General features: G+C 48.5%; 1 protein-coding gene and 1 non-coding gene across 2 annotated transcripts in view; both read left to right on the top strand.

The window, feature by feature from the left end:
- The first annotated feature begins 1,294 nt into the window (after window positions 1–1,294).
- Window positions 1,295–16,176, top strand: part of cfap58 (cilia and flagella associated protein 58) — a 46,963-nt gene continuing 32,081 nt past the window's right edge. Inside the window, exons 1-11 of the mRNA XM_007903630.2 lie at window positions 1,295–1,582; window positions 2,120–2,268; window positions 3,589–3,745; window positions 5,550–5,744; window positions 6,562–6,699; window positions 7,410–7,569; window positions 8,232–8,314; window positions 8,981–9,172; window positions 9,677–9,838; window positions 11,098–11,244; window positions 13,889–14,029. Coding sequence (XP_007901821.1) covers window positions 1,295–1,582; window positions 2,120–2,268; window positions 3,589–3,745; window positions 5,550–5,744; window positions 6,562–6,699; window positions 7,410–7,569; window positions 8,232–8,314; window positions 8,981–9,172; window positions 9,677–9,838; window positions 11,098–11,244; window positions 13,889–14,029 — 1,812 coding nt within the window. The remainder of the gene's footprint in view (window positions 1,583–2,119; window positions 2,269–3,588; window positions 3,746–5,549; window positions 5,745–6,561; window positions 6,700–7,409; window positions 7,570–8,231; window positions 8,315–8,980; window positions 9,173–9,676; window positions 9,839–11,097; window positions 11,245–13,888; window positions 14,030–16,176) is intronic.
- Window positions 9,901–9,974, top strand: trnar-ccu. Its single transcript has one exon. It is a non-coding gene; the product is annotated as a tRNA-Arg (tRNA).

The raw sequence follows: 16,176 nt of genomic DNA, 5'->3' as shown, positions 1-16,176 counted from the left end.
CCCTCTCCACCCCCCCACACCCCCTCACTCACACCCTCTCCACCCCCCACACATCCCCTCACTCACACCCTCCCCCACCCCCCCCACACCCCCTCACTCACACCCTCCCACCCCCACCCTCACACCCACCCTCACACACTCTCCCCACTCCCCTCACACACTCACTCACTCACTCTCTCCACCCCCACCCTCCCCACATACCCTCCCCACACCCCTCACACACACCCTCACACACTCTCCCCACTCCCCTCACTCACTCACTCTCTCCACCCCACCCCCCTCCCCACATACCCTCCCCACACCCCCTCACACACACCCTCACACACTCTCCCCACTCCCCTCCCTCCCTCACTCACTCACTCTCTCTCTCCACCTACCCCCTCCCCACATACCCTCCCCACCCCCCTCACACTCACCCTCACACACTCTCCCCACTCCCCTCACTCACCCCCTCCCCACATACCCTCCCCACCCCCCTCACACTCACCCTCACACACTCACTCACTCACTCTCTCCACCCCACCTCCCCACATACCCTCCCTACCCCCCTCACACACACACACTCTCCCCACTCCCCTCACACACACTCGCGCACTCTCACACACTCACCCCACTCATACACATCACCTAATACTCACACCTCACCCTCTCACGCCCTCCCCCCAACCCCCCACGTACTCTCCCCACCCACCCAGACGAGAAACTGTCACAGACGGCTGGCTCGGTTCCGACTTTCCGTTGCCACCATTGGGGACGTGGCTGTGCACAAATTGGCTGCCACGTTTGCCTACAAAATACACAGTCGCTGCTCTATTATAGTAAATCCTGTGAAGCCCTTAAGGATGTCTCGACAATGAGATAAAGACCAACATCAAATGCAAAGATTATTCTTCACGCTGCTTCTACAAACGAGCCCAACCGGGGGCTACGTTTCCAAAGTACCCACTCATGTTCGCGCGTTCACCTCACAAGCGAGAGGACCCAGGTTTGTTTCCCGTAGGCATGTTTCCTTATTCCACACACCTCTGTTTACCTAGCGGTAAGTAGGAACCCGGTTGGTGGATCGCTTTCCGGGGATTAATAACCCCTCGAATTTTTTTAAAAAAAATTGGTCACTCAATCCAAGATGTTTATGGTCACTGCTGCGTGCAATTGGATGCCACATTTCTCCCACAAAATACAGTAAATCTACTTTACAATATATTCTGTGAAGTGCTTTGGGTCGTCTCAACAACATGATAAGCGCTATATAAATTGCAAGGATTATATTTATGTTTTAAGCCACTGACAAGTTATGTTACAGGAAAAGGAGAAAGGAAATGTGGAAGAAAATGCCTTTGAGGCCTTGGAGAAGGACTTCCAGGAGGTTCTCAATGAGCTCATGGGCGACAAGAGTCTGGAGAGATTCCGTATTGAGTATGAAAAGCTGCACCGCGCCCTTAAGAAATCGCATGATAATGAGAAGCGCTTGATGACGAGGTGCCGAGAGCTAAATGCTGAGATTGTCACCAATTCAGTCAAAGTGTCCACCGCTTTGAAGCTCTCTCAAGATGACCAGTCAACGATCACCACCTTAAAGCAGGTCAGCCTGGGGCCTGGGCTACAGGGGAGGGTTAAGGAGAAGAGAGGCTGAGAAAGTGAGTGACGGAGGGAGAGAGAGACTAGGAGAGGAAGAATGGTGGGGGCATAACAACAACAACTTGCATTTATACAGCATCCTTCACGTGTCTCAGAGCACTTAACAGTGGTGGAGCCTGACGCCGAGCTGTGGGTGGAGGGAGGAGGTGACTGTAAGCACAATCGAAGAGAAAGATCTTCAGTCATGATTTAAAAGAGGGGAAGTGAGGGGGCAAAGCAAAGGGATTGAGGGAGAGGGTTCCAAAGCTTTGGGGTGTAGTGGCTGAAAGCACATCCGCTGATGGTGGAGCGGAGGGGACGAGGGAGGCCAGAGCCAGCCGAGCTGAGGCAACGGGTAATGGAGTGGGGGGGGGGAAAAAGCAGGATGGAGAGGCAGGGAGGTGCCAGGATGTGAAGGGAGAGAATAAAAATGAGCGAAACGAGTAGGAATGAACATGCGTGGGGCTGCTCCCCTGATGGGAAGTATTTCTTTCACAACCAGGAGATTGAGAAGGCTTGGAAGATGGTGGACGCGGCTCATGACCAGGAGAAGCGAGGGAAGGAGACCATTCACAGTCTGAAGGAGGAGATCGCCAAGCTCACCAGGCTGGTGGAGCAAGGAGCTGGCCTGTCCTTGGGTCAGGAAAGCGGGTTGGTTCATGCCTCATCAGTTTCTTCCTACCTGTAATCATCTCCAGCCTCAATCTCCGGCTTGTTCCTCCCCACCCAGCCCCCACCCCCCGCCCAGGCTGGCCTGCTAATGGCTCCTCTTCCCCCCTCACCCCACTATCGACAAACACCCCTTACAGCCACACTGCCCTTACCCTCTGGCACTCTCTGTCCCTCCAATTTGCAACCTTCCTTCTCCAGTCTGTCCGTAAACGTTTCCTGAAAACCCCCTATCCTCTGTGACCTGCCCACAGCCTCCTCTCCTTCTGCCCTCAAGCAGTGGACAGAGATGCAGAATAAGGACATTGTTGGTTCAAATTCTGGTCTGTGCTGAGTTTGTTGGTCTCAAGCTGGGCTGTGTTTGGGGAGGCTTAATTGTGCTCTGGCTTCCCAGAGTTAAGAAGAAAAGTGGGAGAGAAACAGAAAGTATGTGACGGAGGGAGTGAGTGAGGAGAGGGAGGGAGTGAAGAGAGAGAGGGAGGGAGAGAGGGAGTGAGTGCAGAGCAAATGAGAAGAGAGAGTAAACGAGGAGAGAGTGAGTGAGGAGATAGGAAGGGAGGGAGGAGTGAGTGAGGAGAGAGGGAGTGAGTGAGGAGAGAGAGAGAGTGAGTGTGAGGAGAAATAGAGAAAGTGAATCAGGAGAGAGAGAGTGAATGAAGAGAGAGGGAAGGAGGAGAGGGAGAGAGGAGAGGGTGGAATAAGTGATGAGAGGAGAAAGAGAGTAAGTGATGGAGGGAAGAAGAGAGGAGAGAGATAATAAGCGGAGAGAGCGAGAGATTGTGTGAGGAGGGAGGAGAGAGTGTGAGGAGGGAGATAGGAAGAGTGTTAGGAGGCAAAGAGGGAGAAAGAAGAAATGAAATCAGGTAGAACTCAAGGAATAAGAGCGACATTGAGTGAGAAGGTTGCGGGAACCTTTGCTCTCTGAAAGCTGTAGTATTAACTTGCAATTACAGTGTGAATGAGGGAGGGGCTGGAGAGAGCCTTGTGGTTTAATGGCTGCGATTAGGTCAGGTTCCTCCCCTCTCCTCACTCGTTCAGCAGCAATCAATATCACTCTGACGGACAGCCTCTCACATTAATCACTTCTGATTAGAGCTACCCTCTGCCTGATTGATGGGCAAGAGGACAGACAGACAGATAGGCAGGCAGGTGGGGGGGGTTCTGAATTGGGAGAAGGTGTCAGGAGCTGGCCTGTCTCTGGTGTAGAGAGCTGTGGCTGGGAAGCAAGGAGAATGTGGGAAGTTGATTTAAAATGGTGAATTGTTTCCCCCTGCAATGCGCTGGGCCTGTGTCCGGTGACAGAGTGGACGGAATGCTACAAGCCAAAGACGAACTGGTGAAGGAGAGGGATGAGCTATACTTGGAGATCACGGTCCTGCGTAACCAGCTGGCAGACCTGACCACACAACAGCATGAAGCTGAGCACGCCAAGGAGGAGGCTGACCAGAGCATATCCCAGGTAAAGGGGCGCCTGGGAGTGGGGTCGAGAGTGGGTTTGGATTTGGGATCAGGTTCGGGATCGAGTTTCGGGTGAAACTAAGAACATTAGAAATGGGTTTGTGTTTGGGATGAGGACAGGGCTGGGCATTTGGGATTGCGGTAAGATCCCAGGACACAGTGTTATTTTCCCCATTCCGGGAAGGTGTGTGTATGTAGCAGGGAGTACAGTGTTCTAGAGAATATGTGGGAAAGAGCAGGGGATTGGGATGGATGGTCTGTTGGAGGAGCAAACTCCGACACACACATCTGTAGCTTCTACACCCCCAGCCTTCTGCATCTCACGCCCACCACCTCCCCTGTCCATCTTTATATCCCACCAAAAAAAACAACCTTTGTGATTGTGCCAAGCCCCCACCTTCCCCCCTTCTCCCGTTGCTCAGAGTCCGACTCCATTGTGTGAAGCTGTCCAGGATGGTACTGTGTAAATGTAAATCCTTGTGTTGTCGCTTTGCTGCATTTTCCTCTGGCTTCAGACACACTGGCAAGTGAGATGATTCAGTCACTTAATGAGGCTTCACTGTTGGACAGGCAGCAGAATGGGCGCTCAGACTGCCTAATGCTTTAATTAACTCCAGCCTTGCCCCGGGGAACATCGCAAGCTCTGACACTGTCGAAATTAGCTTGCGTGGGAGATGTCCATAAATTTCAGTGGGAATTATGCTCCGTGTTGCTTTGTTGGCAACAGCAGCACTTGCTTCATTTCCCATTAATCCCGTTTAGCCAACGCTTTGAGGTATCTTTCCATGTGAAAGGCTCTGGATAAATCCATGTTGCCGCTGGCAATGGGGTATGTGCTGACTCACATGGTTTAATAATTCTGAGATATGGGATTTATAGCCCGACTCACTCGCGGGATTTTTTTGGGGTCAGCCAAGTGTCTGACACATGGGGAAACCTCCCAATGTGCTTAAGAGTCTCCAAACCAAACTTGATAATTCCAAGCATCCCACCTACACATGGAAATCCCAGAGATATTTGTTGGAATGGAATACACACTCCCTCTCTCCCTGGAGGGAAGTATCCCGCTTACCTAATTCTGGGAAGTATTAGGCTCAGGTTGGCAAGAGCCAGGGCTTGGGGACCCCAGGGTGTGCGTTGGGGTAACTGCTGGAGTCTAACCAGCTAAAACCACATAGCTTGCCATTGACACCACTGTCAATTGATAAAGTACGATAACTAAAATTTGCACTTATTCAGTACACTTCATGTCAGAGAGTGGCTGAAACTGAGGTGGAGTTGGGATGAGAGCTGGGTATGAAAGTGGGTGGGGTGGGGGAGACGTGAGTAGGCAGATGTCGGCCAAAGGTACGGTCAAATCACTCCACGGCCTCGCCACACCTTACCTGTGCAATTTCCAACAACCTTATTTCTTCTCTCTCACCCTTCCTCTTGCCCTCCTTCCTCTGTGACCTGCTAACCCTATACCAACCTATCTGTTCCCTTCGCTCAGTGGGCTCCAGACTGCTCCATGTCCCCCACCATGCCTGCTCTACCATCGAGCCTTGAGCCTCTCTGCCTCCACCCTTCGGAATTCCATCCCACTGCCCCTTTGCCTTGCCCCCTCCCTTACTTCCTTCAAGGCCTGTCTCAAGACCCTCTTCAACTGCGTCTTTGGTCATCCTCCTAACCCCTACCATCCCTGCCCTCCATCCACCCTGATCCCAACCCCCAGCTCGGGTGCAAATCCTTGACAGTTCAGCACCTTGGGACATCCTCCCGACATGAAAGGCGCTGTGAAAGTATAATTTGTTGTTGTTGAGTAGCTTCAGCGAGACATCCAGATGAGGGAAAACGAGGTGGCCAGGGAGATGCGACGCAAGGAGAGGCTGGAGAAGGAGGTGAAGCGTCTCCAGGGAGAGCTGGAGGCCAAGCAAGCCGAGATCAAACAGCTACAGGTCCAGCAGTTCAAGAACAAGGAGGAGCACCACAAGGTGGAGCATCAGCTCAAGGAACAGAAGGTAAGTGGAGTCCCATAGCGTAGTGGTTAGTGCACTAGCCCCGCAAGTGAAAGAACCTGGGTTCAATTCCTGGGCAGGGCGAAACCTGAGACAATTTTCCTTACTCCACATGCCTCTGTTTACCTCGCAGGAGGTAGGAACCTGCTTGTTAGTCGATTTTGGATCGCTTTCCGGAGGTAATAAAAAAAATCCACGACTGTTTGTGGGACACTGTGTGCACAATTGGCTACTGCGTTTTGTTCACAAAATATACAATCAATTCACTTAACGTATATTCTGTGAAGCGCTTTGAAATGTCTCGAAGATGTGGTAAGGTGCTATATCAAATGGAAGGATTATTATTATTAGCTGATGGCCTGAGAGCAAGAGGCTTCCTACTCACACCCCTCCATCATCAGCCTGACTCAGCCTATGCATGCTCATCTCTGCATCAGAAAATTGTGCATCCAAGCCCCCACGTCAGGGAATTTGAGCTCACATGAATCTAGGCAGACACTAGGCAGTGGTGGTGGGTAGCATTGCATTTTCAGAGGCGCCTACTTTGGATGAAATATTAAACTGAGATTCCCATCTCTGTCTAAGTGAGTGTTAAAGATCCCATTGGAAAAAGAGAAGGGAGTTTCTCCTTGTGTCCTACTGTCACTGTCCTTATGGTTCTTTTGTGGGAAGTTGCTTTGTACAAATTGGCTACTGCCTTTGCCTGCAAAATACTGGGGACTGCTCTTTACACAAAACTCGTTGAGATGTTTTGATGTGACTAGGCGCTGTGTCAAATGCACGGCTTATTTTATGGTTATGCCTTTTCTCCCTCGATCAGATCTTGAATGAGAGGCTGTCCAAGGACCTGGAGGTGCTTCACCATCGATTCACCAAGTTACAGGTGGAGAACGAGCAGCAGGTCATGATCACTGACCAGCTGATGCACGATAACACTCAGAAGATGATTGAGCTGAAGGTGGGTATCCTCTGTGTTTCACGTCACATGACTGGCTATGACTCCCTTGTCTTCTTCAAGACCCCATCTCCTCCTCTCCCCACCCCCCCACCCCGTACCGCTGTCCAGCTCTCTGTTACTCCATAGATGGTGTGTAAATACCAGGCTGTAAATAATACAGGGGAACAGATGTCTGCTGTCTGCAGTGCAGCCTGATATAATGAGCTTTGTTACTGATATTGTGAAGTGTGAGAAGTCAGGTTCAATCCGACGCATCCGGTTCGCTTATCATGCTGCAGAGCAGCCCCATGCGAAGGGCGCTATATAAATGCAAGTCGTCGTTAACTCCTCTCCGACAATCCCAAATATTATTTAATTTAATAAAATATTATTTAATGTAATGGTATTACGTTGTCTGAACGCGGTGTCGGGCTCCCAATCACATCAGCCCAACGACGACGCCAACAACAAAGGGCTTGGAAGCGCGTTGGGGGCTGATGGAGCCAGCCGGGGCTGGCTTTCTGCCCACGTTTGCGGTGGCATGACCGGTGACGAGATGATCTGGCTGATCGATAAGTTGTTCCGTGCCAGCGCTGATGTACCACTGTTCCTGACCGGCAGCAGCTCCTGCCGGAATTTGGCTGCCCTGACCCTCCGCTTTATAATGGGGGCTGCCCTGTTGTGCGTGCTGCTCGGGAGCGACTTGGCCTCTGATGTGTTGTTGCACACAGACCCGAGAGGACGAGGTAAGCCACATGCGCCAGGAGATCACCAAACTGAACAAGGTGAAGGAGGTCATGCACAGGAAGATGCACGTCCTGGAGGATCACAAGACGGACTTGGAAAATCAGCGAGAGACACTCAAGAACCTCACCAGCGGGCTGGATAGAGGTGAGGACTCGGGGTATAAGGCAAGCTGTGCTCTTCCGATACCCTCGGGCAGGGCAGTCCTACTGGTGGCTCATGGGCCACAACCGGCTCCAGGGATGATTTCAGCCGTCCCACGAACAGAGTTGCACTCCTTGTCCGGAGTGCCGCATTGACAGAGTTGCTGTCCTTCAAATAAAATGTTAAATCGAGGTCCGTCTGCCTATATCTAAAATTGTTAACAGTTTTTGGTTTTCTCTTCTTGTGTAGTTGACTGCTAGATGCCTGCATGTAATTAAGGGAAAAGAAATCTCCAGAATATAAATCCATCCCCTCTTCTGTGCTGTTTAACCCTTGCCTCCTCCCCTGCCTTCCCCTTGTACCTATTTCACAGTGAAACATGCCTCATTGATCACATGGACAACAACAAAACAACAATAATGTGGACATACACAGATCCTTTCACATTAAATGAACGTTTCCAAACACCTGGAGTTTAGCCCAGTAAGACAATACACATCAGCCAGCTGCCAGGATTGGTGTGGGGGACGCAATATCCGTTCACAACCTTTACACCTGAGTGATGAGGGAGTGATGAGGGAGGGATGGAGGGAGGGAGGGAAGGAGGGATGGAGGGAGTGGGAATGAACCATATTCACTAAAGTGCCTGTTCTCTTCTTTGTCAGAGCTGGAGGCTGTGAAGAAGCAGGCTGACATTGACAAGAAGGCCATTGATGAGCTAGTGCGAGAGCGAGACATTCTGAATAAGGTGAGTGCCTGGGGCCCAGGTGTTACAAACTGCTTAAATCCCTTGTTCAGTGGCGGTTTGTAGGACGTCGCTGTGTTCAAATTGGCTGCCCGGCTAGCCCACAAAATACACAGTCATACACTTTATAGTAACTCAACACCCCCCATGACGATAATTATAAATTGTTGTTCAACAAACAGAATGAGGCTGGACACAGTGTTCCCCCCCCTCTCTCACACACACACACACCTCACATACACACATCTCACACACAAACACAGACACACACACAGATACACACACAGTACCAGTTAGTGGTTTTGCAGCTTTGTTTTGAACACTTTTCCTTAGGTTGAGGGTCTTCAACTCACTTAGGAACATAGGAACATTCAGCCCCTCGAGCCTGTTCCGACATTCTATTAGATTATGGCTGATATGTATCTCAGCTCCAATTACCTGCCTTTGTCCCATATTCCTTGATACTCTGACCTAACAAATATCTATCCACCTCAGTCTTGGCATAAACCCTGCCCTTGAGCCTGCCATGTGTCTATCCCGGGCTCTGGTGTGATCTACACAGGGCTATAGTGACCTTGGAGTGCTGGCCAGTGCCTGAGCCAAGCTTGGGGTCAGGAGGGTGAAACACAGTTGCTAAGGTTGAACCCGGTTTTGCTGGTCTTTCCTCAGAACGTATTGAAGGCGATCAGTGCCACCGACAAGCAGCTCAACCTGGTCAAGCTCCACGAACAGTCAAAGAAGGTCCTGGAGAACGAGATCCAAAACTATAAGAATGAGGCTCACAAACAGCGGAAGATCATCCTGCACCTGGAGAAGGAGCGGGACCGATATATCAACGAGACCAGTGCCCTCTCACACAGGGTCAGTGCCACAGGATAGCTGTCCAGGCAGCCCAGGCCAGGCCCATCAAATATTCCCATCCACATTAACAATGCTCCCACAACTCAGTTGCCTTCAGCCTTTGTGCCCCCGCCCTATTGAACTCCGTCCCGCAGCCCTTCTGCCGCACTCCCTCCCTTGCCTTCTTTAAGACCCATCTCAAGACCTTCCTCTTTGACTGCGCTTTCGATCATCCTTTCACCCCCACGCCCCTTGCCCAACACCCCTGTCGACTCCAGCCCGCAGCTTGGGTGTTTGACTGTCTAGCGCCTTGGGACACTCTCCCGACGTGAAAGGCATGATATCAATGCAATTAATTGTTCTGGTTATTAGTGAAATTGATTATCTGAAATCACATTGAACGTAAAGATGGGTGAAAGACGGATTTGGATAAAGAACAGGAGAAAGGAAAGGCGTGTCTCTCATTGAGCACTGTGACTGAGGCGCGGAGTGAATGCTAATGGTTTGGAAATGTTCCTCCTGCAGGTCTATCAGAACATGGAGGACATCAATGCCCGCGACTTGCAGAACTTTGAATACAAGAAGAAGATCGCAGATGCCATGAGCAAGCTGAGACATCAGCAAACCATGTTCGAGACAGTGAGGAACGACAGGAACCTTCAAAGCAAGAACCTGATCGAAGCCAAGGTATGAAACCTGCCTGCGCAGTTCGACATCTAGACCCCAGACTCCAGCGAGTGAAAGAAACCGGTCCTGTAGCTCAGTGGTTAGAGCACTCGCCTCCTAAGCGAGAGGACCTGGATTCAATTCCTGGGCAGGGCAAAATCTTAGGCACGTCTTACTCCACACGCCTCTGTTTACTGAGCAGTAAATAGGAACCCGGTTATTAGTTGATTGGCAAATCACTTTCCAGGGTAAACAATCGCTCAAAAAAATATATATTTGGTCACTCAATCCACGACTGTTTGTGGGACACTACTATGTGCAATTAACCACTGTGTTTTGCTCACAAAATATAGGCAATTCACTTTACAGTATATTCTGTGAAGCACTTCGAGACCTCTCAATGACGTTATAAAGCACAGTATCAAATAAAAGTATTATTATAATTGTGAAAGATTCTGAAATTCTGCATCTGTATTGTAAGCTTGTCCTTTTTCTTTAAAGAACCAATGTGTGTGCGTGTGTATGTGTGCGTGAGGGCGTGGGGGTGTGTTCAAAAAAAGCTTCCAAATTAAAGCTGAATAGAAGAATTCTTTCTCATTCTGTAGAATTCCCTTAAAATCTTAAGGCAAAATAGTCTTACAGGCAAAGACTAGGTGGAATTTTTGGGCCCCTGATCTTTTGTTCTTGATGTGGGTTCAAGTTCTTTTGTTCTTGATAGTGGAGTCCTGTAGCTCAGTGGTTGGAGCACTCGCCTCACAAACGAGAGACCTGGGTTCAATTCCTGGCAGGGCGAAACTTTGGGCAAGTTTCCTTACTCCACACGCCTGATAATAGTCCCTCAAGAAAAAACCCAATAATAATAATAATCTCCCAGTGTCGTAGCCAATAATCTCCTAATTAAAATTTATCACTCACTCCATGGCTGTTTGTGGGACACTGCTGTGCACAAACTGGCTACTGCATCCAACAACAAAATACCCACGTCATAGTAAAATCCTGTGATGTGGCAGCATTATAGGACGCTGTATAAAATGGAAGAATTATTATTACTGTAATTAACGATTGGAAAAGGTTGTCAGGAAGGGTGGTTTAGGTCAGGATGGTGGATTCATTTATTGAAAAAAATGCATTTATACAGCATTTTTCAAATTGAGAGGACGTCCCAAGGCACCGGACGGTGCAGGGTGTGACCCGAGACGAAGTAGTGATGGAAGAATGGTCGGGTAGGTATTCGCAAGAGGAAGGGCCACTGATTGTTTCCCAACTTGTTCTTTTGAAAGGACGAAATCACTGAAATGAAACGGAAGCTGAAAGTCACTAACCACCACATCGATCAGCTGAAGGAGGAGATCTCCTCGAAGGAGGCGGCGTTGGTGAGGCAACAGCTGGAGCACCAGCGCATGGATAAGGAGAAGGAAGCGCTTAAGGTACCATATTAGCAACTGATCAGATATTCCTAACTAATCAAACATGGCCAATGTGTAACAAAAGTCTCAGCTGAGGCCCATTCTGCACTAACTGGCAGGAGGCAGCAATAAAGGAAGCCATACAGAATGCTGGCTGGGTGGTGTGCCAAATCGGTTGAGTTCAGATGGTGAGGCAGGGCAGAGGAGAGATGATTGCCAGTATAAGAGGAGTGAATTATGATGAACAACTGCAAACGCAACCTCTTGCTGCTATATTGTCACCATGTCTTATCCTCTCACCCTCCTGGCTATTCTGTGGTGTCAGTAGGGACCAGCAAAGCCTCAACGGTTTGGTTGCTATGTGCCTAATGGAGACGAATCTCTCCTTCCCTTTCTCCCTCTCGCTTTCTCTCGTATACACAAACAAGCAAGACATCACCGAAAGCACAACACTCCTCTCTTATGCTTACGGTTGTTGTTTGCGTGGGTTTTTTCTCATTTTAGCAGTTGGGTCAACACGTGGCACAGTCTCTGCGCCTGATGCGGTTAATGTAGCGTCAGCGTTCGAATCACTTCCACCAAGTGCTTTGTCGGCCACACAGGCAATGATGTGATGGCCACCTGCGGAGTGGCAGCCTAGGACAGGATAGGCTGTCATAGCACTGGCAAGAGTGCCTCTCTTTCCTGTGCTTCAGTTGGTCTGATTCCTGCCTCATGCTGTCTCTGTCACACCGCACAGGAAGTGATTGATGTGAAAGGTAATTAGACAAGAAAGAGAAAGAGCAACCAGGATGCATTTTAAATTGAAAGAAATGACTTCGCCATGAACTGAATTACATGCCTAGTGAGGTTCTGGGGGCATTAACTGTGCAATCTTTCTCCTGTTCATTATTATGTAATATATATATAATATAGTCGACTTTCCGGGGGTAATAATCTATTCAAAAACAAAATAAGTTAATAAAAAAATAATAATTTGGTCACTCAATCCACGACTGTTTGTGGGACACTGCTGTGTACAATTGGCTGCAAGGCTCACATCGGAGCCCACAAAATATACAGTCAATTCATTTTACAGTATATCCTATGAAGCACTTTGATACATCTCAGTGATGTGATAAGACGCTATATCAAATGCAAGGATTTTTATTATCATAGAGGATGGAGGGGAGAGGAGGGTGTGGAGAGGGAGCAGACAGGAATCCAGGCACAATGTCCTTAAAAATAATATTGTTTCATAAAACCCCTGTTTAAGTAAATGATATAAATAGTTTTATATCTGGCCAGGACTGTGAGCTTAATGAGGCTGATCGTAACTCACTTGTAAGCTCCCATGTGAGCCTTGCTTGTGAAGTTGTTCATCATCTCTTACACTGTCTGTTGCTGGACAGGGAGTGGATGGAACGTACGCATAATCCTTTACGCTCCAGCGCTGCTGTCCCAGTAGGGTGTCGGCATGAAGGGGCAAGCGTGATACTTTCAAATAAAAAGAGAGAGATGCTACTCCACAAAGGGTTTACTGCACTGCAATACTGGGGCTACACTAGAATATGGAGAAATAATCACATTGTACATCCCATCACTATGCTTTAGAGTATCCAAACCAAACTGAGAATTCCATGCATCCCATCTACACATGAAAATCCCAGAGATAGATTGTTGGAAAGGAATGCGCACTCTCTCTGATTCCCTCTCCTCCTTTGGGTCTTAAACCATTACAGATTTTTTGCTACAAGCGTGACAGAATGTCAATACCTGCTTGTGTGACAATAATCCTGCATTCAGGCCACCATAGCCGCATGACCCCGCTGTCCATCACCACTGACCATCTCCACCGTTAGCATCCCGGCCCCGTTTCACTCTCTGCACTTGGCAGCTGGCCAGGAAAGAGAGGTCTGTGTCAATTTGCCTCTTTTGGCCATATCCCAACCATCAGTTTTCCTCTGGCTTTCCCAGAGTTTTGCCGTTCCTGTGCCCAGATTGACGGCTGTGCTCGCTCACTCGCTGCTTGCTGACACCCCCACCTGCCTGCTTTGCAATCTGGCTCAGTCGGTGATGCTCTCGCCTCCAAGTCAGAGGGGTTGTGTGTTCAAGCCCCCCACGTTGGGACTTTGAGCTCACAGTCTAGGCTGACACTCTAGGGGAGCACTGCATTATCGCATGTGCCATCCTTCGGATGAGACATAAAACTGAGGCCCATCTGCCTGTTCAGGTGGTCGATAAAGATCCCATGGCACTGTTCAAAAAGAGTAGGAAGTTTCTCCGTTCGTTTCATGGCTGTTGGTGGGACGTTGCTATGCGAATGGGCTGCCAAATTCACTTGCAAAATATACAGTCATCACACTTCATAGTAAATCCTGTGGAGCGTTATGGGACGGACATTCTCTTGATGCGAAAGGCGCTGGACCAAAAGCAAGGATTATTATTATTATTGTTATTGCAGTTTAGATTACTATGTTGAGTTAATTTCTAAATGGTTTTCAGTGATGGTCAGCCAGACAATAACCCCGCCTTGCACGGCAGTAACACGGCTGTCACTTTTCTTAATATATTTGAGCTTCCTAAAATAGCTACTTTTTAAATTATTATTATTATGTTATTACAGTTTAGATCATTCCATAGAGGTGGATTATTATATTATTATTATTACTATTAACAAACCTAGGCTGAACTGCAGAAGATGAAGCGACAGGCTCAGGAGACCAAGATGTTCATTGAAAGTCAGGAGACGGAGGAGAAGAAGCTGCTCAGGATCATCTCCGAGGCGGACACAGAGAGACTCCGGCAGAAGAAGGAGTTGGACCAGGTGGGTCCCATCAGCTGAACCATCAGCACCTGCCAATATGGGTGCGGTAACCGTGTGTACTGCCCCAGTCAGCCTCGCTGCGTGCTAATGTTCATTTCCAGGCTATTCCTACCACTCTACCAGCAACCGTGATCTGCTGGGATTCCTTTGACACTCACGCTTGATTTTTGCTTGGGGGAAAAACAAAGCAGCCCAGTGCCACCCACTGCTGCCCAGTGCATCCCGGTTCAGTGGAGTCTGTTACCATCCATTGCAGTCTAGCACAGTCCAGTGTAAGTCCCTTAATCTGTTACCTGTGCAAGGCTGTTCGTGATAACCCAGAGCCCTCATTGTTTAGAGGATGAGGAACTCTGAGAAACCAGCTCCTTTCCAGCCACATAAGAACATAAGAATTTGCAAGATGAAAGAAGACCAAGGTCCATCTAGTTCGCCTTCCACCATTCTGACAGTCGTTTGACATTGTCATGTCCCAAACTGCATCCCGAGATGTTATTTTCTAGCAGAAATCTATCTAATTTGTTCTTGAAACAAACACTTTCTGCTTCCACTGTCTCTCTAGGGAGCCTGGGAGTCAGTATCCCTGGGAAAAGCTGCTATCTGGGCAATTTCCGTACAGAAAACACCAGAAATAAATTTTTTTATGGAGATTTATGAAACATTCTATATGTGACTCTGTTACACCCTTTTTATATTTCTGTGCATCTGTGTGTATGCATGTGTGTGTGCGCATATGTGCATGTGCGTATGTTTTTTTATGTATATTTTTGATCATGCTAATAAGTGCTCTGGGTGGAAGCTGGGATGGTGAAGTTACTGAGCCCGACAGTGCGAGGCAGCTGAATTAACATCAGTGGCGTTCCAGTCATTTAACCCAGCAGTCTTACAGCTTCAACTGCGCGCCTGTTAATTCAATCCTATTGCACTGTTGAGCTTGCAAGTGAATACTCCCCACATGATGGAGTTTGCGCATAGCTCTCAAGTAGAATTAAGCCCTTTCTTAATGACTGTTAAGACCAAAGATAATTGGGATGTCCTTCGGATGAGACATTAAACCGAGGTCTCATCTGTGCCTGTTCAGGTGGACATAAAAGATCCCCTGGCACTATTCAAAAAGATAAAGGAGTTTCTCTTTCCCGGCTTGTCCTTGCCCAATGATTGCCCTCCTCATCCCTCATCAAAGATAACATTGGCACTTACTTCATGGCTATGCTGTGGGGAAATCAGCTGCAACGTTCACCCACAAACAACAGTCTTTACAGTAAAATCATTTACTTTGCAAAGGTTCACTTCAAACAACCTCCACGTTGCAGATATCAGTGTCTCCTCCTGTTCTGTTTGTGTGCTTAACACATTTATCATCTCCAGCCAATTTCAGACGTCTTGGGTTGGATGCCCAGCTTGTGCCGAGTATGTGACACATGCAGAAACCCATCAACACGCTTAAAACTATCCAAACCAAACAGAATTCACACTCTCTCCCTGGAGGGACACATCCTCCAGGGAGAGATCCCTTCGAAACCAAAAACAATAATAAATTGGTCATTTTCAATCTACGACTGTTTGTGGGACATTGCTGTGCGCAATTGGCTGCCGTGTTCGCCCACAAATATACAGTCAATTCACTTTACAGTGTGTTCTGTGAAGCGCTTTGGGCCGTCCTCCCGACGTGAAAAGCGCTATATCAAATGCAAGTATTATTATTATTATCCTGTTTACTTAATTTCAGAAAATATTAGGTGCAGGTTGGCAAGAGCCAAGGCTTGGGAACCCCAGAATGTGTGTTGGGTTAACTGCTAACCAACTAAAACCACATAACTTGCCATTGATAGCACTGTCTTGCGAACTTTCCTGCTGCTTGTCCAGCTAGCACCAGCCTACTCGTTAGGGCGTTGACTTGCAGGGTTAACAAGCCGAACGGGTTACTGTTCTTAAAAGTAGCTGCCCAGTGGCACTCAACATGTAAGCTGTATGTGCCCAGTGGGGGAAGATCGCTACCCATTGCACCTGAGATCAGTTGTGTGAAAACAGGACTGGTTTGTAGCTACTTGTTTCGCTGAAAAGGGGACTGTGCTCAGTCGTGATGCATTCCAGAGGCCGCTGTCACTCACCAACTCTCCAATATGAAGAGTGGCTAATTGGGCAAAGTA

Source organism: Callorhinchus milii, unplaced genomic scaffold (assembly GCF_018977255.1).
Source record: "Callorhinchus milii isolate IMCB2004 unplaced genomic scaffold, IMCB_Cmil_1.0 Scaffold7, whole genome shotgun sequence".
Lineage (NCBI taxonomy): Eukaryota > Metazoa > Chordata > Chondrichthyes > Chimaeriformes > Callorhinchidae > Callorhinchus > Callorhinchus milii.
The sequence above is the reverse complement of the archived record's forward strand: the minus strand, read 5'-3'. Positions and strand labels throughout refer to the sequence as shown.